The following is a 23,185-nucleotide window of genomic DNA, read 5'->3' as shown; positions in this document are numbered from 1 at the left end:
TATGATAAGCGTTCATTTTCCTTTCAACGTATATTAATTATTACAACCCCATTTGATCATCAAAAGAGTACATAAACATGAAAGGTTTGTACAAGCTTATTATTTTTTTTATTAAATTATGGTAACTTATTAAAATGTGTTAATAATATAAGCTGCACTACTTGAATTGAATACCTATAATGTTTATTGTGTACTTTTTTCAGTGGACAAAACTGTAGCAACTTTTTACTTTGTGGTCGTCATTACTTGATCGTACAGAAAGTTTCTATTTACATTTCTTCTAGGAAATTGAACGCTCTACAAAAAAGATATCTTCATAACCCTTACCTAATAAGATTTCGAAGTTTACTCCTCTTTTTCTCCTTTACTTTTAAATTTTATAACTCGTAGATAAATAAATATTATTTTTTGTACTTACGATCAAGTGGTGAGATATGGATTTTGCCATATGGAAAACATTTTTTAAAGGTGTATAGGAACTAATTTTTCAGTGTCGGAAGTTAAAAAAATAGTCGATTTTTTTGGCCCACCCTAATGGGCATGCTTCAATTCTTCTGACATAGGTCTTCTTACACTTATTTATATACAGGGATATACTAAACAACAATTTGGTTCCACACATTGAAGAAATTATGCTTTTTATAGAATAAGAATATGTATAGTAGTTTTTATGATACTGTATAAAACAACAATAGAACATTAATATTATTTAATAGTTCACATTAAATAAAAGAGTTATGACTAAAATAGTTGACATAACTATGACCACCACAGTATGTAAGTATGTGCATAAACAAACTGTGAATAATATTCAGAACATTTTGTAATATGATATTTAATTGTTTTAGTCAACACTTATATTATAATTAGTCATGAATAAATGAAACAATTAATATATGTTTATTGTTTATTATTTAACTTAAATGTGTAGATAACCATAACAAATACGAAGTCAGTCTAGTATAAACAGATGGAAAACCAGCGCTACACGCAAAGTCATTGCCAAAAGATGCGATTCCAACCTAAATAAAAAAATAAATAAATAAATAACTCAATTGACAAGTTAAGAAGTTTCTTTTACTTGTGTTCCATTAACCATCAGTGGTCCTCCATTATCTCCCAAGCATATACCTTTCCCCAAAGTGCCAATTGTACACATTTGGCTCGTACTTAGGCCGAAGAAGTATGATATTTCACACATAAGCAAAGGGATAATAACCACTTCCATTTTCCTCAAAACAGGACTGTGAACTAAAGTAGTATCATTGTCCCTTCCCCAACCAGCTACCAGACCCAGTTGCTCGTCGTAGCTGTTGAAAATGTCGCCAGCTGTTGGAAGAGGTGCCAAGGCTATGCTAGCTGTTTCATAAGATAGTTAAGATAAAATATACATACTTTGGGGCTACAAAAAATTGAAAACATCTTTACATACAATTAAGATTTCGAAATATTATCTTATTTTTTTCACTATAATTATAATTAACTTACCGGATAGGGGAACGCCAGCAGGTAAGTTTATCAGAGCAATATCATTATGCCTGGTTGTTGCGTTGTACTCTTCATGGATAACAAAGTCATTCGATGTTAACACAACTTGACTATCCTCATCTTCATCTATATTGTGAGCTCCCAAAGTTATTTCAACTTCGCTCGCTCTAAAAATTATATTCTGCAAATTGTTATTTTTCAAATCGACAATATATACCCGTCTACACATTTTGCGGCAGTGAGCACTACATTTTCTTTCACTAGCGAACCACCACAGACTATTGAAATATCATTAATTTCTGTCTTGATTACCGCCTGAAAATAGTCGTATACATTTAAAATTTAATTAAAATTATTTTATTTTTTTAAAACTGAACTGAGCTGAATTTTTATATAACTTATTGATAATTGCTTAACAAATATGTTTTATTGACTTACCATGAAAGGCAGGGAATGAGGCTCAACTTCATCACCACCAACAATTTTTAAAGAATTTGCCTTAGTGCCAATAGTAGACTGAAAATTTACGTTATTAACAAACCTAGAAATAGTTATGTCGATTTTCTTACCAATAGTATCAACACTAATGCAATCGCAAGTAAGTGTTTCATAGTGTCCGGTGTTAGAAACAATGTAAGTATTTACACTTCTGAACTAAACTACATAACGCAAACTAAATATATACACGTGCATGTTGATAAAATGTATATCTCAAAGTGTAATAAAATCTCTACTTACGTTTATCAAGTATATATTTTGTTGATTATTTGTTGATTACACACTTAAGATGCTCCTTTTCTTGATTATCAAAACAAAAATAATTGCATGGGTTAATTAACAAGACTTCCAAATACACGCTGCAAAATATTCATAAACATTAAAATTTTTGACGTAACTATCCAATAAAAATGATTAAACTTTTAATTTGTAATTATGTTATGATAAGCGAAGTCGATTTATAAATCTTATTTTCCGCAGTTGTTTACTACTGTTTAGTGTGAGATAAAACTAAAATAATAACATGAATGAGATAAATTGAAAAAACTAATAAAAAATGTAATTTTTTTCGATGTGAAGTAGCAAAATTTATTGAAATCTTTTCTTCAGATTGTTATGAGGAAATATACCAGAAAGTCTTAGTTACAGCGATTATTGAACAAATTTTAATAAAATCTAAATTTTTTTACTGCTTATTTATAAATTGTATATATGTATGACTCTCAATGAGATTAATATTTCTGAATAATTAAAATAATCAAAATACGTGAAAATTTTCTGTTAATTTTAATCACATGGTTTTAATTGTTAAATATTATTATTATTATGAACTTTCAACTATTTCAATGTTTATGGATAAATAGATTAACCATCTTAATTTATTTTTATAAATAATATAGATATATCCACCTATATTTGTTTATGTTTATTTGAAAAGATTAAATATTTATAAGTGGACCATTTCTAATTAAATATTAAATTAAATGTCTTTAAAACGGTTAACATTATTATCAAAAATTTATTGAACTGATGTAAGAAAGAAAATTTCTTGTAAAATACAAACATAAATAAAACAAATATTGTAATTAACAAATTATATTTTTAAAGGTGTGCATTTATCCAAGTAACATATTTCGAAACACGTGTGAAAACAGCTGGCAATCCTGATTCGCAGAGCGAATTTCCAAACGATACGATTCCAATCTGGAAAATAAACATAAACAGATCCATCCAAACAAACTACATAAACGCCACCCCTACCTGAAAACCATTCAAAACCAACGGGCCGCCGCTGTCTCCTTGACAGCTTGTGTTTATGTCCGGTCCATACGTGCAGAGATTCGTTGGTCTTAGATAGTAGCCGTACGAAAATTTACACACGTTGTTGGGAATCACCATTAGGTCAGCCTCACGCAGCACCGGACTTATTGCGGTAGCCAGATCCGAGTCCTTACCCCAGCCCGTTACTTTCGCCTCTTGATAGATGTAATTGTTCCATTCGTCTGTTGCCAATCTGATGGTGCTGATGATTTCTAAGAAACAGAACAAGTCATTGTAGCACTAGGTGATAATTTAGTTTTGGTTACCGCTTAATGGTACATCTTCAGGCAGATGTATAAGGGCGATGTCGTTTCTCAGAGTTTGGCGATCCCAGTCTTCGTGAACGGTGAAATTAGTAGACATAATTTTGATTTGGGAATCTTCTTCCTGACGAATATTGTGGGCCCCCAGGACAACGGTGGCCGATGGTATGCTGTAATATCAAACAAAATTATGTAACAGAATTTATGGTAGTTTGAAAAACTATACCCAAATACACAATGAGCTGCAGTGAGTACAGTTCTGGTATCTATTAAAGAACCACCACAAAAAGTCGCAGGATGTCCATGTGAATCTGACAAGAAAATTGCCACCTGAAATGTGAAATCGTTAATATTAATAATACAAATTTTGTTAAAATGATTAGTATACTTGATATGGCACTGAGTGTGGAACAACTTCATTTCCTCCTATCACTTTCCCATCAATTTCAGGTGACGTTGTTGAACTTTCATGTTGAGCCTGCAAATGATATAACAATATTAAATAATTCAAATTAAATTATTACTTGTTACTTTAACTAAGAGAAATAAACACGAAAATATAAAGAAAATCATTTTGAAGAATGAAAACTGAATGAAGTTCTGGATAATGAAATTTTAGAACTGTTATAGTATTTATAGTAAAAATAGTAATTGATAAGAACTTTATAAATTATGCATTTATTTATGTGTGACTATGCACTTCAGAGGCGGCGATCATTTTTTTTTTTTTCATATTCATATTGTCTTCAGTATATAAAATATTAAAATTGGAAAAATTATAGTAAACCAAAATAGGTACTTAAATAAGATCTAGATAAGATATCTACCCTCTCTATAATAAGATATCTACTTGAATTAGATACTAGTACTTTTTTTGTTACTGTTATTTCTATTATGCCACTGATCAATCTAATATTATTTTTTAAAAAATGGTGTACTTTTTGTCTTTATTCAACTGTAAGAAAAATATAATTCAAACTTACCAAGAGATAAGTCAATCGTTTCCAGTATTATTAAAAAAATTAGAAAACTGGTCAAGTGGCAGCTACAAAAAAAGTAAAGTTCGAAAAACTTGAAAGAAAATAACTGTATATTTCGAATATCATCTGCTAAAATTAAAGCCAATCTACAGGAAATGGGACTTGCTAGAATTGGTTCAAGGTTTGTGAGTGGATGAGGGTTCGTTTGACCTCAGACAAAATCATGGTTTTTACTAAAAATATCCAATTTTGACTTGCATATAACTAATATTTGTCGGTATTTTTTTTCAATATTCATCCTTTATTTAATATTATAAAAAACTATAATTTAATAACCTTTTCGACACCTCTGGGTACCGGAAATTGTAAAACAACCAAATATTCCTGAGTCGGAAAATTTACTTATCTATGTGATAATTATTTGTTAAAATGCTGGACTAGGTAACTAGGACAATTAATAATTTATTTAAATATAAATATATTATATAGATAAGTGTAATTTTCACAAAATTAATAACACATTTGGGTGATAAACATATCATAAACATATGAATAGGATTAACTACTGTTGTTGTTATATTATAATAAAACACAATATATACAAATATAACTTAATTCGATGTTTTACCCGATTAAAAAGATAATATGACATTGTTTATTAAAAATAAACTGATAAATATAGTGTTGAACTATGATACATTGACAATAATATATTATTGAAAAATGTCACATTGACAATTTTGAAAAGTTTTAGAGGCTTACGTCCGGAACCGTTATTTTAAATTTATAGTAGAAATTTTACAAAGGTATGTTATAATACACAATATTAACCTATTAATAACACATCTCACGTGCAGCATCCAAAAGATGAGTACAAAGGTATCGAACCCTATCTTGACTGTAAATACATTCGTCAATAAGTTCCTGATTTATTATCGGCTCATCGATAAAATTGTGCCCGACAATGAATTATTTACAAAGGCCAAAAAAGAACTGATTGATGTTATGCACTCTATGAGTGGTCTGCTCGAAGAACAATACATAGAAATTTTCATAGCTCATGATATCATATTCTATTATAACGAATTGATAGAAATGGGTCCGGCGGATTTGTCTTTTAAAAGCTTGTGCTTCCTCGAATCTGTCACTGAACTCCCAAATGATGAAACCATAATTAAAAAATTAGCTGAAGAATGTGTAAAACATGATGTGTACGGAAATTGCCTGAAACAGTTGGAGTTTGCAAAAGAGAGACGATTATTTTTTGAAACCACACTGTTCCATGTGATATCGAACCTACTGAAACTTCAGAGTTACAAAATTGCTGATTGTGATGGAGATTATTATTTGTTGGGTTGGTTGGTGACACGACTGGACGAGTTGCCTCTCACCGACGTAAGGAAATCTTGGATTGTATGTATGATGCTGACTTTAACCAAGGATAATCCGAGGGGTTTAGAGGAGTTTGGCAAAATGAATGGCATCGCTCCAAGTATGATTGACTTAGCACATTATGTTTTTGCCGACATTTCCGATTTGTTTTATTTAAATGTTATATTCAATTTGTTAGAGGCGGTGTTACCGTACCATGAGAACAAGAAGTGTTTTGTAAGAGAACATGGCGTGCAATACTTGTTGTCTCTTGTTGAGGGCCACCAATACGACAGTTATATTGCTTTGAAAATTTTTAACGTCGCATTATGCGGACAAGAAGGAATCGAAGTGTGCAAAGAGGTTTTCGAGTACACCGGTTTGGAAATATTCTTTTCTTTCTTCATGATGCCGTTTGATGAAACTCTTTTGGAAGGGGTTGATTACTGCGAAAGAGACTTTGATTTTTATATGTTACATATCATTTATTGTTTAATAAGAGCGAGTAGATGCCTTAATAAAAAGAAGATTTTTCGTATGTTCAGCAATAGTAAGAGAAAATTCGACAAAATTCTAGATCTACACAAAAAGTATATAGAATTATTAAAACTCACAAGGGATGAATCCTTCTGGTCTTGCCTGCAATTTGCTAGTGGAATTTTATTAGAACTGGCTCTTTGTAGAAGCGATATTAAAGAAAAATTAAATGAATATTTGTCCAGGAATGATATGACAAAAGAAGACATTACTGATTGTGTACCACGACTGGTGAATAATTTGGCACAAATGTCGTACGAAGATGATGACTGGGTTAGGGAGGAACAAATGAGACTGATTCATTTATGGGATTCGCTTTAGTTAGATATTTTATGTGCGTATGTATGGAAAGAATTTAATTGGTGGTGTCATAGAATTGACTGACGATGATTCTCTTGCTGTTTCTCATACATCAACAACATATGTAAAAGTACATTGTAATCAATATTTTTGTTATTGCAAAAAATTATTGGTATATAAGTAAATGTGACGAATAAAATACATACAACAATAAAAAAAATCTTGTTTTAATAAGTATATTTAGAAATTATATGCAGGGCATTTTTCATCAAATCGATAAGTAGATGTTACTCTTCTTTGAGAGGTAATTTTTCAGACATTTTTTACATATATTTCGTAAAATATAATTTTTTTGATATTACAAAATATACCTAAAAATTATAAAAATTAAATCGTCTCCATCAGCTGCGCCATCTGTTATGTGCCATATATACAATAACATGGGAATTACAGAAATTTATATTAATAAAATATATACTTTACTTAAAACAATCGTTTTTGTTGAATTAAATTATATAACACAGTAATAACTTTATGAAGCATTTAAAAAGTACTTGTAAAAATTAATTAATCATTGAATTATTTAATTCAATTCTGTTTGAATGCAGATTACTGTACCACTCGAAAACTTAGGTTAAGTTCCAACACAGATGATTTTGTAAATATGGTAAACATCTTCCTTCAAACATGATTGAATCGTGTCCCAAAAGGCGTATGCTTCTAGGAATCACAGCTTTAGGGGTGTAAGTAAAAACTGAAATAAAAACGTGTTCACAGTACATAACCTACTCATATACAGGTTAACAGTTGTCGTTTTAATATGGGAATCGCATTGGACTGACACAACTACTCATATTAGAAGGAAGAGTTTCATTGTTGAACAGAACTCGACGTGTTTCGAAAAAGAGAGTTACGAGGTTATTAAGGATTGCGAGCCTTGTTCAGGTATGTACTTTATTTTTATTAAAAATGTCACATTACAAATGTCTTTGTTTTAGCTTTCGAAATAGCAAGCAAGAGCATAGGAGTGTGCATACATACGCATTTTAAAGAAGTACTGAAGTGTGCAAATGGTGAAACAGTTACCAGGAGTTGTGATCGAGCAGCATATTATGATGAACAAGCCTTTTGGAGGTTTGAAGGTTTGATGTTCTTAGCTAGTTTAATCTCAACATTCTGTGTTGTTGCTCGGAAAAAGGTGTTAAATAAAAGAATGTTACAAAGAGTGCAAAGACAAATAGCAAACAGTGTATAAAAATGGACAAATTATTTATTAATGTCTACCAAAAGGACAACCAGTATTTTATTGATATTGAAACTTATGTGACCCTATTTATTTTTGCCCTGTCTGAGTCACCTAATATACAGCTTAAAGTGAAACATCAAGTGAACAAGCCTAACAAACCTCTTTTGAAAATTACATTGAACAATGTGGCTCATGAAGTTATACAAGATTTTCCTGAAATGGCAAGTTATTGTACCTGGCCTGCAGTACTAAGTAACAATAGTATAATATCAGGATTGTGCTCAACTGCTAGGTACATTGTAAAAAATAGTAACTTGAACGATGTAAAGAAATTATTAGGTTTTCGTGAAGCCTGTTTAATGGCATGTTCTGAAAGTTCTGTTTGGACTAGGTATTGTGAAATTGACATTATTAACACTGTAACTGATTTTTGGATGAACATTTCAAGCTACTTTGATGACAATGTACTTACTCTTCCTGCCAACATATGCAGATTTGAATATCACATGAAACAACCTGTTAGAATGCATAACGTGTATAAAGTCGCCAGAATTAGCAATAAGGATGCTTCAATAGAGAGTTCTACACCCATAAATGAACTAAATTTAAGCCATTGTTTTGGGGAAGGCCCCTTTATGACTTTAGCTGATGTAATATTGTACCCATGTTTCAATATATTTTTTTCCATTTGTCCACTGGGAGAATTACAGCAAGAAATTCCGGAAATTTGTAAATGGTTTACCATGATGAATGAAAAAATGTCAGAAGTAGATGCTAAAGTGAGTGTTGCTGCTGAATTTCGTGACTTAAACATTGCTAAGATTGTTCAACCGGAATTTCCACAACACAGTTTGTACACAGCGGATCCAAATAGGTACAGACCCGAAAAAAGAATTTTCACAAAGCAAAAGGATATTGATAATTCACTTAAGTCATTGGAGAACTTGGAGGGCGGCTTCACAAATAATATTTCACCGTACGGTCATGAAATTATATTCAACTGGAGCGAAATTCCACTGGACGCAAACCCCGTTGGGGGAGCCTTACCGGAAAAAAGGGCCGGCAGGAAATGTGAACAGCTAGAAAATTTGGCTAAAGCTGTTGTAAAAATTGCCCAGGATAAAAAATATAAGATCGTCGACTTTTGCAGTGGAAGTGGTCATTTGGGTAGTCTTTTCTGTTTGTCATTTGCATTAACATTTTAACGATTGCATATTTACAGGTATACTGATGGCTTATCTCCTGCCTAAGTGCACCGTAATTCTGGTGGAAAACAAGGAAAAATCCCTGGAACGGGCAATCGACCGCATAGGAAAACTAAATTTGACCAACGTCCAAATTGTACAGTCGAATTTGGACTATTTTACAGGCAGTTTCGACATAGGCGTAGCGCTCCATGCTTGTGGTGTGGCGACGGACTTGGTCATACAGAAATGCATCAACACCCGTGCACACTTCGTCGTTTGTCCCTGTTGTTATGGGGGCATAAGAGACTGTCATGTGCTCAAGTATCCCAGAAGTGACAGGTTCAAGTCCCTGGACCTGGAATATAAAAATTATCTGAGTCTGGCCCATGCTGCTGACCAAACACATGACAAAGACAACGTCAAAACGAGTCAGGGGTACAAATGCATGGACGTGGTGGACACAGACAGGAGGTTGTATGCTGAGAGTTGTGGTTATCAAATGCATTTAGGGAAGTTACAACCTGTGAGTTGTACCAATAAAAATAATTTGTTAGTTGGTATATTTAATAATAAATAAAATTATTTTTAATATATACGAAATCGTTTTTTTATTATTCATTTTTTTTTATAAATATTTCTTGTTCAGTTGTTAATTAAAATAATTTAGAAAAAAATCATTACACATTCCATTTAAAGTGTAATTTAACACCAACGTCAAGTCAAATAATCAAACTAAATAGGATAATTCGCAATAACATTTTAAATTTCAAACTGATTGACAAGATATGCATTGACTAATAAATTATTAAAAATAATTAGAAATCAATGAATAATGTATAGATAAAGCCAGAAGAGTTGGTTATAATTATCGCCACAGTAAAATAACGTTATCATCATTTGGCGTCAAAGTAATAATAAAAGACACATAATGCAATAATTTAATCTGAGACGATTATAATTTTTATTCGGGTCACGTGGAACCTGTCGCTTGGTAAATATTAAAACGCCCGAATTTGTTTACATTTCCTTGTTGATTTAGTGTTGATGTCTCAACATGTGCCATAATTAAATTTTTTTTCCGTTAGTGCATACGATGAATATGTATGCAATTCGGCAATCATCCGGTGGCCAATTAAATAAACAAACAAATTTTGTATGTGTTGAGGTCAAGATTTAATGCTTGCCAGAAATATTGGAACCATATGAAATTCATATTGTTTATTGAACGCAGCATTTATTTAAGTGCTTATTTTAATTTATAGGCAATAAATTTTTTGAATGGATTATTTGTTGCACTGGTTTAATTTTTCTTCGGGTTCTGCATAATATTCATATAATATTATATCATTATAAATTGAATTACAATTAGAAGAAATAATTTTTGTTAATAAAATTAATTTTAACATCATGTGGATTAAACCAGCAGCAAAATTTCTGAAAGAAACCATCGTTTCAAACATTTAATTGTGAGCTAAGTTATGTTTTGATTATGTTATGATTTTGGTTAACGACTATTGACCAAAAATCTGTAAAACAAGCGTCCAACAGCAATGGTCCATAATCGGTTTTATTAAGTCAGCTTGATAATCCACGAAAACCGAATCCGTAGGCCTATTCATGTCGAAATCTAACATGGATAAATGAACATCAGACCGTAAACATCGCTATATCCACGCGCTTAGTCGCTTCCCGCTCTTCGTGCCGCCAATACGAACTCACGGAACCCATGCACAACTCACCATGTGACTTGCGGGTTTGAATTTTTTACCAATTTCCATGCACTTCTAGCGCCGCATGAATTATTTATCACGGAATGTAATTGTTAATGATGTTAAGAAGCGAATTAATTATTGACATTGTCTTGGTCCGGATTGAATTTCGACGATCAGAATGTCCGATTCGCGTGTTTTGAATCTTGATCGCGGACTGCTCGATCTTGGTCGTTACCAATTTGATTTTTGAACTTTTAATTATGTGTGGTGAATTTGCGGACGCGGGATTTATTTGTGCGTACACGCGTTCGACAGTGTTGATATTGTGATTTGTGTGTTGGTTTGTTGGGTAGCAAATAATTTACGAACAAGATGATTTTACGTTTGAACATACTCAGGTGAGCGATCAGACTTATGTTAAATGTTAATTAGACTTTGTTACGGCGACGAAAATATTACTTTCCGCAGTTTTATTACTCAGTTTCTTGTATTTGCTTTAGATGTATCGTCAGTGGTTTATTTCCTTGTTTCTTGTTTTTGTTTAAATTAATAAATTAGCTAATTTTATTGCGTGGACCCATAAAAAATTTAAATGGCCTGTAATGTTGATGAATAATTTATTTTTTAGCTTTATGTTCCGACCAAGATGTTGGACATAAAATATATTTTGCAAATTAGGATATAAATAAACTTAACGTCCCAAAAAATAGGTATATTTGAGAGGAAACATGTATCACGTCAGTTATTTTAATCGTTTCCTTAATTTGAATAAAAAAATGCATTTTCTAATTTCATACACACATAAAACTAATCGTTGATATAAATTATTTTTAGTATTAATTAAAAATTGAGCATCAATTACTTTTGATTAATTAAAATTTTTGTTTCAAATCAGTGTCGTTCACAACACAACAGGAATCGACAATAACGGAAGCTCTATTGGATTATGTACATATGTGTAACATGTAACACGAAACTTGGATTAAATGAATTTTTAATCGAATGACAAATATTACCTGAGACCACAAATGCCACCGCAAACTAAATACGTGGGAAGCAATTATAATATAGAATAACATATATTATTACAACATTGACCACATAGATAAAAATGTGTTTTAGATTCAGGTCGATAATTATAAACAATATTTTAAATGTTGTCACCGATCACATGGAATTTAAATAAAATGGTACCTGAATTGAGAAAGTGGTGTTATCATATTTGGGTCAGTAGTCGTAGGAACCCTTTTAGTTTTTATTAATTGTAAAATTAGTTCATTTATTCGAATTAACATGTATCTTATCGGAGTCCACGCCTATTAATAACCCATTGAGTTGGAAAGCACCTTGTAAAGTGGTTAGTTCTATTTTAATAGTTGATCCTGTGCATTTAAACCCGAGTAAGTCTTAAGATAATCCATATAAACCCTCTAATAAGGCATTAAATGGGAAAGAGTTACTTAAGCCTGTTGGAGGCAATTAAATGTAAAATATAAGGAAATTTAAATCTGAAGAATGCCAAATTACCTTGAGTGGATGATACTAAATTAGTTATAACTAATTGAGTTTTCAAAATTTTACTTAGACTTTGAACGTAATTATTGCATTCGGTGCGTGATTGAACTTAACATAAAAACTCGTCCAAATCAAACCCATCATATTGGACATGTGCTTCATAATTGCCGAGATCTACCATAATTGCGGGTTACAAGTTTGATTGATAAGGTGTTGACGAGGGACATTAAGAAAACGAAAATTACATGCCTGTACCGGAATATAATTAAGCGTATTTCGTAATTATTAATTATTTAAATATTAAACGCCATATGGAACTGCAAGTTTAGGTAGGCTGAACGTGACAAATTTAAATATTTTTATTGAATGAACTACTTGTTTTGAAATTGTCACTGATATCTCGGCTATGTTATGTAAATGGGCAGCGAACACAGAATACTAAACTAGACGTGAAACATTTAAATTGCTATTCGACATTAAAATATTGCTAAATTAAATTTAGGAGCTTTGAACAATTTTGACCCACACGGAACTAATTTAGGACCGAGACACTAAAGGGGGATTAACATTTAACTTAGTAAGTGACAGAAATAAGCCGAGACAACAGAGAAGTCTCCTGTCAGTGTTTGTATTATTGAAAGTTAATATTGCAAGCAATTTAAAAATCCTTGGACGTTCATACCCTAAAGGCACAAATACCGACACAGGTATAATTGGAATTCGCATTAATACAAATGCGTTATTGCAGGAAATGCGTATCATCTGAATAAAATGACGGTATCATCAGTGATCCAGATAAATGTTATTTCCAATAAAATGTTTGATTTAAAATAAATCTTTCACGAGTCAATTTATCGTTTCGATGAATGATATCGCAGTTTTCGATCTTCGGTGGCATTATTTTGATATGGCAGCTCGTATCTAAATTTAAAACGGTGTGGTTGGCCAGTTTAGTAAATTGGACGCTGCAATTCCAATCTTTCAATCATTATTCAAAGAGATAAAAGTCTCATCTTTGTTGATTGGACCGAAATATTTTTATCAATTTTGGACGCTTTATTTTTTCAATCGACAACGTTGTGATAATTAATTGGAACATTGCCGTTGTTTTTTCCAATCGAAGAAAATTTGATACATCTTATCAAACACATTATAATGAATGATAACGAATTTTACAAACAAGTTATGCAAATTCTGCTTGAAAGTTATTAAAGGTAAAATATTACGTCTAATATATTCTTGTTGAAACATGACACCGTTTCACAATATTTAAATACACAATTATATTATAATTTACAAAAAATACAAGCATTTTCTTGTCAAAACTCAAATGTTAATTGGGATTATTCCCCGTATTTATCTCCACATTAATCAATAAATATGTGTTAGAATTAATCTAAGAAATTTCAGTCAGATTGAAGCATTGATATGTTAATGATATCTTTAACTTTATAGAAAAACAGTACTAATCAGAGCTTTCACAGACCAAATTTATTCGAAAATTAAATGTCGGGCACTCCTTTTGGTCGTGAATTAAGTGGTAACGTGCCAAGATAAAAAAGCACAAAACAACATTACATAGGAATGAAGAAGTTATAAATATATATATCGTGTAGGGCACTTGTAGCATTTTACTTATAATAAAAATGAAAATGGTTTTACAGTTATATTAATAACTATAATCATAAATATGCATGTGGCATGTAGGGCATCCAGAAGTAGCAGATAAATTCATTGTAATTGCTATGTGTGCACAACAATTAACTGTTAAGAGCAAATTTATCACAAAATTCGCCTTCATTTAATCAATGACATAATCTCTGTTTTACATAGTCGTGGCTAGAAATAAATCTGATTTAATTCATGGTAACAGTATCTAACAACCAAATTGAATTAGTACGTCGCCATTAAAAAATTTAGTGGACAATTTTAATTATAACACTGTTTCCTCGTGTGCTTTGTTTGAGTTGTTCATTGTGTGACAACAAACATCGGAACCCCTCAGTATCAGGGGGGATAAAATCCATTGTTGGTTTCCGGGGATGAACCGACTGTATCATTAACTGCAAACCAAAGTGTACCCAACACATTGTCAAGTATTTGTAATTGTACACTCCGATTTAGAATACCGGAAGGACGACAACAGCTGTCACTGAATATTACAGTGAAATCCGAGGATGTGTGCCTTTTTTATTCGTACAATCGCCTTATGCCCAGATTTAGATAAAAATCCTTTGATTAACGAGTCTAAAGCCGGACTACAGCGATGACAATGGTTAAATAGGCATTTTACAGTTCTAATGGCGTTGAGGTGTTGATTTTATCAGGTAAACAGAATAAAATTGTCGACCCAGAACTTGAATGTCGTCCGTTGAGCCTACAACTAGTCCAATTTGAATTATTTAGTTGTACGTATTAGAATATCTCGGGGTCGTTAGGGAATAATGACTTTTGGTAAGTGAATAGTGAGCTTTTGTTTGGAAACCAAAAGAGAACTGAACTGAAACATCTGTCGAAAGTGTTTCCTCACTATTGGGAAAAATTTTGATCCGACATGACCCGTGTAAAAAATTCATGCTCCTGGCCACAGAATCCAGTTATCCGAAGCGAGATTCTATGTACTGATTAACAATAATTAAAATAATTGTTAATAAAAGATCTACACCTACAAGCTTTGGGAGTTAATATGGTTAATTCGCTCCAAACCATGGCTAACAAACCATATAAATTTGCTATTCATCAATAAAGCATATCAAATGCGCGGCACTGTATGATAATAATGAAACGTCACTTTGCTTCGTTTAAAGATCTCAGTTCATTTATTATTCGTCAATTGATCATTCATGGAAAACAATGCGCGAGCTTGTAGTCTGCTTAATTATCAAAGGACTCGACCAGGATGTCCGATGTCGGTGCAATCTTTAATTGAAACTAAACGGAACGATAAATAATAAACGGTTTTTCAAATTGATTTCCTAAACGTGTTGCAACATCAATCATAATTGACGGCCACATCAATTCACAATTAACAATTGAATGCCAACAGGTTGTCTAGGTCAAGAGATGCAGCTTTTGATCAATCGGAGAAAGTTTAATTATGTTATATCAATTTCTTTGTCTTTTCACCAAACTCTCGGCAACAGGTTTTGAGGGAACAATCAAATTAATATTTTTTTAGAACAGGTATAACAAAAATAAATCAATTTACTTAACATGAATGACTTTTAATAACAGTGCAGGTTTCCCAGTTTAATTATAACATCTTTTGACCCAACATGACCGGTTGCTAATATTACATATTACGGTCGATAGACTTTTGATGACTTTATAACGTGCACAATTTGTTTACTTTACATCAGCTGTATGTATCAATTAACAACCGATATTAAATAGCGATTATATCAATCAGAAAATCTTTACACACAAATAAATAATATGGTAGTGAGCACATGTCAAACACTTCAATATAACAAACGGACCCGAGAATGTGTTAATACACACCTCCATTCTAATGTATTCAAATCAAATATTTTTATTGACTAATAATTTCATTATAAATAGCCCATTTGCATACGAATAAGTGTCCGAATTTATTTTCATCTCGCTGAATAACTATTATTATTTTTTTATCGTGCCATTACTATGCTCGTGCAGTCGACTTTGGACGCCCAGTGCATTAATTTACACAAAATTGTCATAATGGCTTAATTTATTCGGAGACTCCACATATTCGTGGTTTATTGTGTCTGTGTTATGGCAGATATGTCGCTTCAAATGGTTAATAAACAGTTACTTAAATAAGTCGCTTTCAAAATTTCATTTTCAGGAAACAACTGCATTAACTGTTATAATTAACTTTTTAATATATTAAAATACAAATTATATATTACACAAATTAAAGCTGTCTATTATTTTATATTTTAAAATATTTTATAACAATTATATCGATGATCAACTATTTTTTTTTCAAATATCTCTTTGGCGCATTAAAGAACATGTTCTGATCGAGTAAAAAAAAAAATTTCGTAGAGAAAAATTCATTTTAAATTCGAAAAAATGACGTAATTTTTCAATTTTTGATGAATTTTTGAGAAGTTAACAATTTTCATTAAATCGGGGTTTCACGTTTTATATCATAAAAAATCAAAAAATTAATATTTTTTCAAATATTTTTTTAAATTTTTTAGGCGTGATGAAGAACTTGTCTTGGTCAAAAGAAAAAAATCAAAATCTGAGAGAAAAATTAATTTTAAATTTGAAGAATACTGATTTTTGACGTTTTTATGAAAAATTTTTTTTATATTGCGTACCCATTTTTTCAAAAAGTTTATCAAAAAGAAAAAAAATTGTCAATAAAGTAATTTTGTAATTTTTATTAAATTTAATAAAAAAATATTTATATATTTTTCATAATTTCTCAATTTTTGTTTTTAAAATACTCTTTACCCTATTATTAGTAATAATTAATAATAATTTAAGACAAATATTTACTGAAAAAAAAGTTTTTAATATTCCGCTTTAAAAAAATTCTATTATACCGTCAACAGATAAAATTATATTTATTATTTACTGAATTTACTCAAAATTTAAGAGATATCCGTTGGTACTATTTTTTTCTATTAATATAATATATTTTTGAAATTTTATGATAAAACTTTATTAAAAAAAAAAATAGATTTTTGTTATCATAAATATTTGAAAATCTTATTATTGTTAAAATATTTACAAATTTGAAAAAAAAAGTGAATTTTGAGTTTAAAAATTTTCTTTCAATTGTCCAAAAAAAGAAATTAAAAAATTATGTTATCGATATTTTTTTGAAAATGTGACATTTTTAATGAACTTTTTGAAAAAAAAAATTGGCATATTTTTCATAAAAATTTCAAACAAAAAAGAGTATTGTATAAATTTAAAATTAATTTTTATCTAAAAAATCTTATTTTTTTTCTCTTTATCAAAACATATTGTTTCAGTAAAATTTTGACTTGCTTAGGATCATTTCATTGTATTTAATTTATAAAAAAAATGATGGTTCTGTTTACGTTAGATTACAAACAACAAATTAAACAAAAAATGTATAAAACAAGTAGAGTAACTTAATATTATTTTAACAGTTCGTATTAAATAAAATAGTTGCTATAATAATGACCACTAGTGCATATGAGGAGGTGTTCTGTTGTTTACTTTATAAGAAGTAAATTCACTAGAAGAATGCTAAACTTGCTTTTAACTTTGAAAAATTCTAAATTTAATGTGAAACTTATTTTTTTATAAAATACATTTTAATATTTTTTTTTTAATCTAAGAAATGGGCCACACTGTAAATAAATATATTATAGTTTCTCCTCTTTGTTTTGAAAACAACAGTGAGTGCGATAGCAACAAAGGTCAGACGAAAACCTCATCGAAGAACAATTGTATCGAAGCCCCTTTCCAAGTAAAACTGAATAAAACGAAATTTCTCAACAATGTGTGACACACCATTTAGTACAAGAATTATTTGTAACTATTCCATTAGTGGACTTACACTTTCCTGCATACCACTTCGAATAAAAAGTTTTGTAATGTCCGTGTCCGACAATTTTAGTGTTGTATAAAATGTCATTTGTTTATGCACGCCTAAATTGTGGTGTTACCTAATGTCGTTATAAAACTTAATGTTTCATTGTCTGGCCGTACGTACGGACAGGTGTTGCACTATCAAATTTCAATTTTTCCATGTTCCGGTGTCATCTGCCGAAATGAAAGCGGCTGATTTATATTAAAGTAACAGCAATTAACGCAAAACGCCAATTGAGAATATGATAACCGCATACCTACGCCCACCGAAAGGCTGATTTACGGACGTAAATTAGGCCTGTTCAATAACCTGCAACTGCACAAAACGAACTTTATAAAAATGTCACATACACGTGTATTTTTTATATTTCAATTACAGTTTTAAAGGTTCAAACGTGCCGACAAGTGGCACTCGGTCGTGGCTACAATTAGGAGAGAAATCTTGAACGCTAAAAAGCAATTTGTCATTCTAACTGTTTAACTACCCTTATATGATATTCATTAAGATAAATAGCCGGTTTTAATTGTTGCTATCTCTATATTAATACCATTGTAAGTATAGTAATTTATGATGGTGGAACGAGTGCTTTGGCTATTCACTCTTTTCAACTGCAATCGGAAGTGGGATAAATCACTGGTGTGTTTATGTGTATTTTATTGACAGAGTTATTGCACTCATTTTACGATATTTCAGAATTTTTGCTAGGAAATTGCTTAGACATACGTTGTGGAAACGTTTCCGGATTAGTAAATAAAAAGTCATGTGGGTCAGATGTAATTTTGTATAATTGAATTTTACAGTAAAATTTAATTGACGCGTTTCTCGGCAAAACCTCATTAGTCTTAAATTAAAATACATATACATTAGACAATAAAATCTATTTAAGTTGTTTATTTATTAGTTAAACTTTTAAATATATACGAAAATTTTATGATTTTTTGACTATTTTTAGTATTTTTACTGTTTAATTATGTTTGTTTTAAGTTAAACTTATAAATTATATTAACTGAAATTAAGTTGTAATTATTAAATAATTATTTCTTTTTATGATTTTTATTTTGTTCCTTATTTAAAAATATTTATACATTAAACTTTGTGGTTTTGGACAGGTAATTAAACTATAAAAACATTTTCTTTTATTCAATATTTTTTTAATTTTTAATTTCAGAGTCATATAATAATAAGTTATAATGATTAGTTAATAAATATAATTAATAGTTTTTTATATTTATTATTTTTATCTAATATTATATTAATTATTATCTGATTCCACCAAAATAATAAAAAAAATATTGTGTTATATAAAGTTCTTCATTAAGTGAATTATTTAATAATCACCAACTTCCAATGATTATGACTTAATATATTTACTTTCATTAGTTATCATCAACAATATACATAATACAAATAAATTTTTGGAATTTTTGTTTTCATAAATTCTTCATTAAATGAGTTCACTAATAATCATCTTTTAATAATTAAACTAAAAAAAAATGATTAGAATTTTTGTTTCTATAAATTTTTCATTAAATGAGTCTCATAATAGTAAATTTCCAATTATTATGTTTTTTTATGCACTATATTATATTTTGCTATTTTATATGATTATATTATTAATTATAAATTATCATATTTAATTTGTTGTATATATTTATACAATATATTATTATTTAATATTACATTAATTAAGTTCTTATTACAACTGAGTTATGATTATTCAAAAAAGTGAGGCAACGTGACCCATTAAAAACGAAAACAATGTTGAAATATTTGTTAGATATTATCCAAAAAAGTCAAATAGTAAAAAAAAACGAAAATAGATTTTTGGAATTTTTGTTTTCATAAATTCTTCTTTAAATGAGTTCCTTAATAATTATCTTTTTCTAATTATGGTTTTATATACTGTATATTTTATTTTTCTATTTTATATGGTTGTTTAATAATTACTAATTATCCTGTTTATTTTTTGCCAATATTATTTTATTATGTAGTATTATATTAATTATTATCTGATTGTAATTATGTATAAAATTAAGCAGTGTGGTTCCCCAAAATAAAAGGAATGAAAACAATTTTGATTAGAATTTTTGTTTCCACAAATACTTCTTTCCATTAACACTAATGATTATGGTATTATAAGCTAAATTTTACTACATTTTATGATTCTTTCATTATTTATTATTTAATACTATGTTAATTATAATCTGATTACAATGAGGCCTTGATATTATCCAAAAAATTAAATAATGTGACTCACCAAAATTAAAGAGAAAAAAACAATGTTTATTGAAATTTTTGTTTTCATAAATTCTTCATTATTCTATTTTTTATGATTGTTTAATATTTATTAATTATCATATTTATTTATTATTTTATTATTTAATATTATATTGATTATTATCTGATTTTAATCAGTCCAAAATATTATGCCAAAAAAGGTAAGTGATGTGATGTGACTCAAAAGAAATAAAAAAAGGTGTTGGAATTTTTGTTTCCATAAATTCTTCATGAAATGAGTCATATTATAATTACATTTTTTATGATTTTTATAAAATAAATGCTCTAAATTATCTTTTTTTCATTTTAAATGATTGTTTAATAGTTTTTTTTTTATTTTTTATGAGTAAAAAATAACTTTTAAACATGAAAATTTTTATTTATAAGATATGAATATTTGAGGCGAGATGAAATGAATTTGAAATTGGCTGAAATAACTCACAAATTTATTTTTTACACTTCTAAAAATCACAGAAAAATCTAAAAATAAAAAAAAAAAAAATAATTTCAATTAATATTATGTTGCGATGTTTATTTATAAACAGTTTATAGTATTTATAGTTTGATAAGTTCAGAAGGTCGCCATCAAAATAATTAAACATCCAAACTGATTAATTTCCTGTTTTCTAAAACACGGCACTCACAAGTAGATCTATTTATAGTGATGTCCATCCTTATTATTAATTTAAGCGAAATTCTTTGACAATAACGATTTGTCCAATGACCCCACCATTCATTTGCAGCAGACTGAAAATGTTTTAATTTCCGTGAACGTCTAATTTATTTTATTGTTATTTAATGGAATTAAAGTCTCATATCTGAAATGTTGTATAACTCCACTCGTGTAAGCGACTCTCGCGGTGGTAATTCAATTGTGAAATTTTCGCCGGACAAAGTTCAAATAAAGATCGGGTTTGGTGCGGGGGCTTTTCTTCGGTGTTAATTATTTTAAATAACAACGTCAACACTCGAGTGTCCCGGTAACGTTTCAATTAAGCAGCAAAGTGCATCAGCGAAAAACGTTTCATGTGGTGCATGTGTAATATTTGAGGTTTCACACGAGCAGTCGTTCCGAAAACCATAAAAACAAATCTGTTTAGGTTTTCGCTCGTAAATATGTTGGGCGAGCTTTTAAAGCGGCGGTTGTTTCCTAGTTTGTTTTGTTTTAATTTCGTGCGTGTCTGAGCAATGACATCAAAGTTATTTGTTGAGGAAGCTATTGCCTTTATTGAATTTTTCGACACTTAAACTTCAAAGGGTACTTTCGACTGTGGGCAAACGCTGAAAAGTAAACTGTATCGTTGGCCAAGGGCACGTGTACAGACGAACGGAAATTTCGGACAAAGATCCTCCGTGCGTTTTGTGGCGACGAATAAATTTATCACTAACGCAAATAAAACCGAGTGTAATTGATCAATTTGGTTTCATTATATCAATTAACATTAGCATTTAGACTAATTGCAACGGTGTGCGCATTAAATATTGTGATTTAATCATTTCCTTTAATTGTATTAGCATCACAAATCACCGCGAATTTTATTCAATATGCAAATAAATCTTGTGATTGTCCGCCATATGTCATCATATATTACTTGTAATCGAGTCCAATTATTATGTTACGTTGTAATTGATTGCTATTTAAACGGGAAATTGCAGGTCAATAAACATTATGTCGTCACGGAAAAATTAACTGAATTTCGAGTTACATTGAAAAAAATGCTTTTTGTATTGTAATTAATTGGCATCAATTAATGTGAGTCATAGGTTCCGAGTAAATTGCCGCCTAAAAATAAATGTTACCGACCAGAAATTGAGAGTGCATCGACAAATCGGAGCGTTGCAAAATCTCGTACATACATTCGAAATTGATATAGTATTTAGACCACCCCACACATTGCTCATTCATATTGTCGAAGATAAAAAATCGTCACGATAACCCGTGACCTAAACGTCTTCGTAGAATTCCATTTCGAGACTGCACCAGCTGTCCAACCAACAATTAGTCCTATTCATCATATTCACCATTCTGGTCTTGCGGATAATTGTTTATACAATTAAACAGTTCAAACTGGAATTCACTTACAATTAGAGAATCGGTCGGTCATCCGATACCATTAACTATAAAACTAAATGCGTCTGTAATGTTAGATGTCGGCAGGTTCTCCGTTTTCAAAACGTCGCTCTAGTATTTCATGAATTAATGCACCACTCGAATGCGTCGTCGTTGTTTATGAAGTTAACATTTTTAACGCAGATCTAAACGGAGCCCGAATTTATTTTCGTTCTTGCATTCTTTTACGTTCGTCCTGATCTTGAACTTGGCTGCGTCCATTAAAATAGCAAAACACCAATGAACCCGTTAGTTAACTGGGGGCCGAATTCGATAGGATAATGATGGTGAAATTTATGTGTGCTAGTGCATATCTCACGTATTTTAATTGCGAGACGTGAAATGCAACTCTTGTGTAGATGTAAACACACTCGGACGGTGCACGATCGAATCTCGGCGAGAAGACAAATAGCCCGTCAAATTCACCAACAATGGCCAGACGTTCCGATCAAGTGCCAGTCATTATATAAATCACACATAAAAGAGATGATGTGCGAGATTCCGTATTAATGACTCCTTAAAACGTAATTGATACGCTACTTCATTCATTGGCGTAGCAAAAGGATGAACTGTTTTTGGGGAATCGTCCATAAATGTCTTCTGGAAGATTAAGCAAGACTACAATAAAAAAATTACATAGTAACAGAACCAGTTTTATATTAAAATCAAGAATAATAAAAGGAAACGATTCGATTCTGTTAGTTACTTGATATTTTGAAGGGTCTAAAATCTGGTAATCCATAAACTGTTTCTTTTTAGACCAAAAAAACTTTTCTTGTGACTTTGCGGTTGGGTTTTTGAAGAAATTAAGAGTATTTGCC

General features: G+C 30.3%; 6 protein-coding genes across 7 annotated transcripts in view; 4 read left to right on the top strand and 2 right to left on the bottom strand.

Moving 5' to 3' along the window:
- Nucleotides 1-893: 893 nt before the first annotated feature.
- LOC109595090 (brachyurin) lies at nt 894-2,288 on the bottom strand. Of its 2 annotated transcripts, none has more exons than XM_049970413.1 (7): nt 2,227-2,288; nt 2,058-2,161; nt 1,927-2,004; nt 1,706-1,803; nt 1,489-1,655; nt 1,082-1,359; nt 894-1,022 (listed from the first exon to the last, which is right to left on the bottom strand). In XM_049970413.1, the coding sequence occupies exons 2-7, from the start codon at nt 2,097-2,099 to the stop codon at nt 915-917; spliced, it is 771 nt and encodes a 256-aa protein (XP_049826370.1). In that variant the 5' UTR covers nt 2,100-2,161; nt 2,227-2,288; the 3' UTR covers nt 894-914. The 2 variants fall into 2 exon arrangements, with proteins under 2 accessions (XP_049826370.1, XP_049826371.1); XM_049970414.1 differs by having other exon boundaries at nt 2,058-2,147; nt 2,227-2,254.
- A 783-nt stretch (nt 2,289-3,071) lies between these two features.
- On the bottom strand, nt 3,072-4,142 carry LOC126265718 (brachyurin-like). The gene is made up of 6 exons (XM_049968122.1): nt 4,101-4,142; nt 3,958-4,047; nt 3,796-3,899; nt 3,573-3,739; nt 3,247-3,518; nt 3,072-3,189 (listed from the first exon to the last, which is right to left on the bottom strand). The coding sequence occupies exons 1-6, from the start codon at nt 4,140-4,142 to the stop codon at nt 3,088-3,090; spliced, it is 777 nt and encodes a 258-aa protein (XP_049824079.1). The 3' UTR covers nt 3,072-3,087.
- A 1,168-nt stretch (nt 4,143-5,310) lies between these two features.
- Nucleotides 5,311-6,970, top strand: LOC109595106 (uncharacterized). The gene is made up of 2 exons (XM_020010397.2): nt 5,311-5,355; nt 5,407-6,970. The coding sequence occupies exon 2, from the start codon at nt 5,417-5,419 to the stop codon at nt 6,776-6,778; it is 1,362 nt and encodes a 453-aa protein (XP_019865956.2). The 5' UTR covers nt 5,311-5,355; nt 5,407-5,416; the 3' UTR covers nt 6,779-6,970.
- Nucleotides 6,971-7,379: 409 nt separating this feature from the next.
- Nucleotides 7,380-8,012, top strand: LOC109595101 (protein JTB). Its single transcript, XM_020010391.2, has 3 exons — nt 7,380-7,500; nt 7,557-7,702; nt 7,756-8,012. The coding sequence occupies exons 1-3, from the start codon at nt 7,445-7,447 to the stop codon at nt 8,010-8,012; spliced, it is 459 nt and encodes a 152-aa protein (XP_019865950.1). The 5' UTR covers nt 7,380-7,444.
- Nucleotides 8,013-8,014: 2 nt separating this feature from the next.
- Nucleotides 8,015-9,783, top strand: LOC109595100 (glutathione S-transferase C-terminal domain-containing protein homolog). The gene is made up of 2 exons (XM_020010390.2): nt 8,015-9,170; nt 9,226-9,783. Exons 1-2 carry the CDS (start codon nt 8,015-8,017, stop codon nt 9,765-9,767), a joined length of 1,698 nt encoding a protein of 565 aa, XP_019865949.1. The 3' UTR covers nt 9,768-9,783.
- A 1,124-nt stretch (nt 9,784-10,907) lies between these two features.
- LOC109595116 (thrombospondin type-1 domain-containing protein 4) overlaps nt 10,908-23,185 on the top strand; it is a 124,171-nt gene continuing 111,893 nt past the window's right edge. Inside the window, exon 1 of the mRNA XM_020010407.2 lies at nt 10,908-11,300. Coding sequence (XP_019865966.1) covers nt 11,275-11,300 — 26 coding nt within the window. The 5' untranslated portion in view covers nt 10,908-11,274. The remainder of the gene's footprint in view (nt 11,301-23,185) is intronic.

Source organism: Aethina tumida, chromosome 1, assembly GCF_024364675.1.
Source record: "Aethina tumida isolate Nest 87 chromosome 1, icAetTumi1.1, whole genome shotgun sequence".
NCBI lineage: Eukaryota > Metazoa > Arthropoda > Insecta > Coleoptera > Nitidulidae > Aethina > Aethina tumida.
The sequence above is the reverse complement of the archived record's forward strand: the minus strand, read 5'-3'. Positions and strand labels throughout refer to the sequence as shown.

Bases quoted from the DNA above. Each gene is read 5' to 3' on its own strand.
- LOC109595090 (XM_049970413.1), bottom strand. From the start codon at position 2,099: ATGAAACACTTACTTGCGATTGCATTAGTGTTGATACTATTG. The intron at 1,656-1,705 runs GTATATATTGTC...TATAATTTTTAG, and splicing joins GCCGCAAAATGTGTAGACGG to AGCGAGCGAAGTTGAAATAA. The intron at 1,360-1,488 runs GTAAGTTAATTA...CTTATGAAACAG, and splicing joins TGCTGGCGTTCCCCTATCCG to CTAGCATAGCCTTGGCACCT.
- LOC109595106 (XM_020010397.2), top strand. From the start codon at position 5,417: ATGAGTACAAAGGTATCGAACCCTATCTTGACTGTAAATACATTCGTC.
- LOC109595100 (XM_020010390.2), top strand. From the start codon at position 8,015: ATGGACAAATTATTTATTAATGTCTACCAAAAGGACAACCAGTATTTT. The intron at 9,171-9,225 runs GTAGTCTTTTCT...GCATATTTACAG, and splicing joins CAGTGGAAGTGGTCATTTGG to GTATACTGATGGCTTATCTC.
- LOC126265718 (XM_049968122.1), bottom strand. From the start codon at position 4,142: ATGATTTTCTTTATATTTTCGTGTTTATTTCTCTTAGTTAAA. The intron at 3,740-3,795 runs GTATAGTTTTTC...TTGATATTACAG, and splicing joins GCAGCTCATTGTGTATTTGG to CATACCATCGGCCACCGTTG. The intron at 3,519-3,572 runs GTAACCAAAACT...TCTGTTTCTTAG, and splicing joins TGAAGATGTACCATTAAGCG to AAATCATCAGCACCATCAGA.
- LOC109595101 (XM_020010391.2), top strand. From the start codon at position 7,445: ATGATTGAATCGTGTCCCAAAAGGCGTATGCTTCTAGGAATCACAGCT. The intron at 7,501-7,556 runs GTAAGTAAAAAC...ACTCATATACAG, and splicing joins GGAATCACAGCTTTAGGGGT to GTTAACAGTTGTCGTTTTAA. The intron at 7,703-7,755 runs GTATGTACTTTA...TCTTTGTTTTAG, and splicing joins GGATTGCGAGCCTTGTTCAG to CTTTCGAAATAGCAAGCAAG.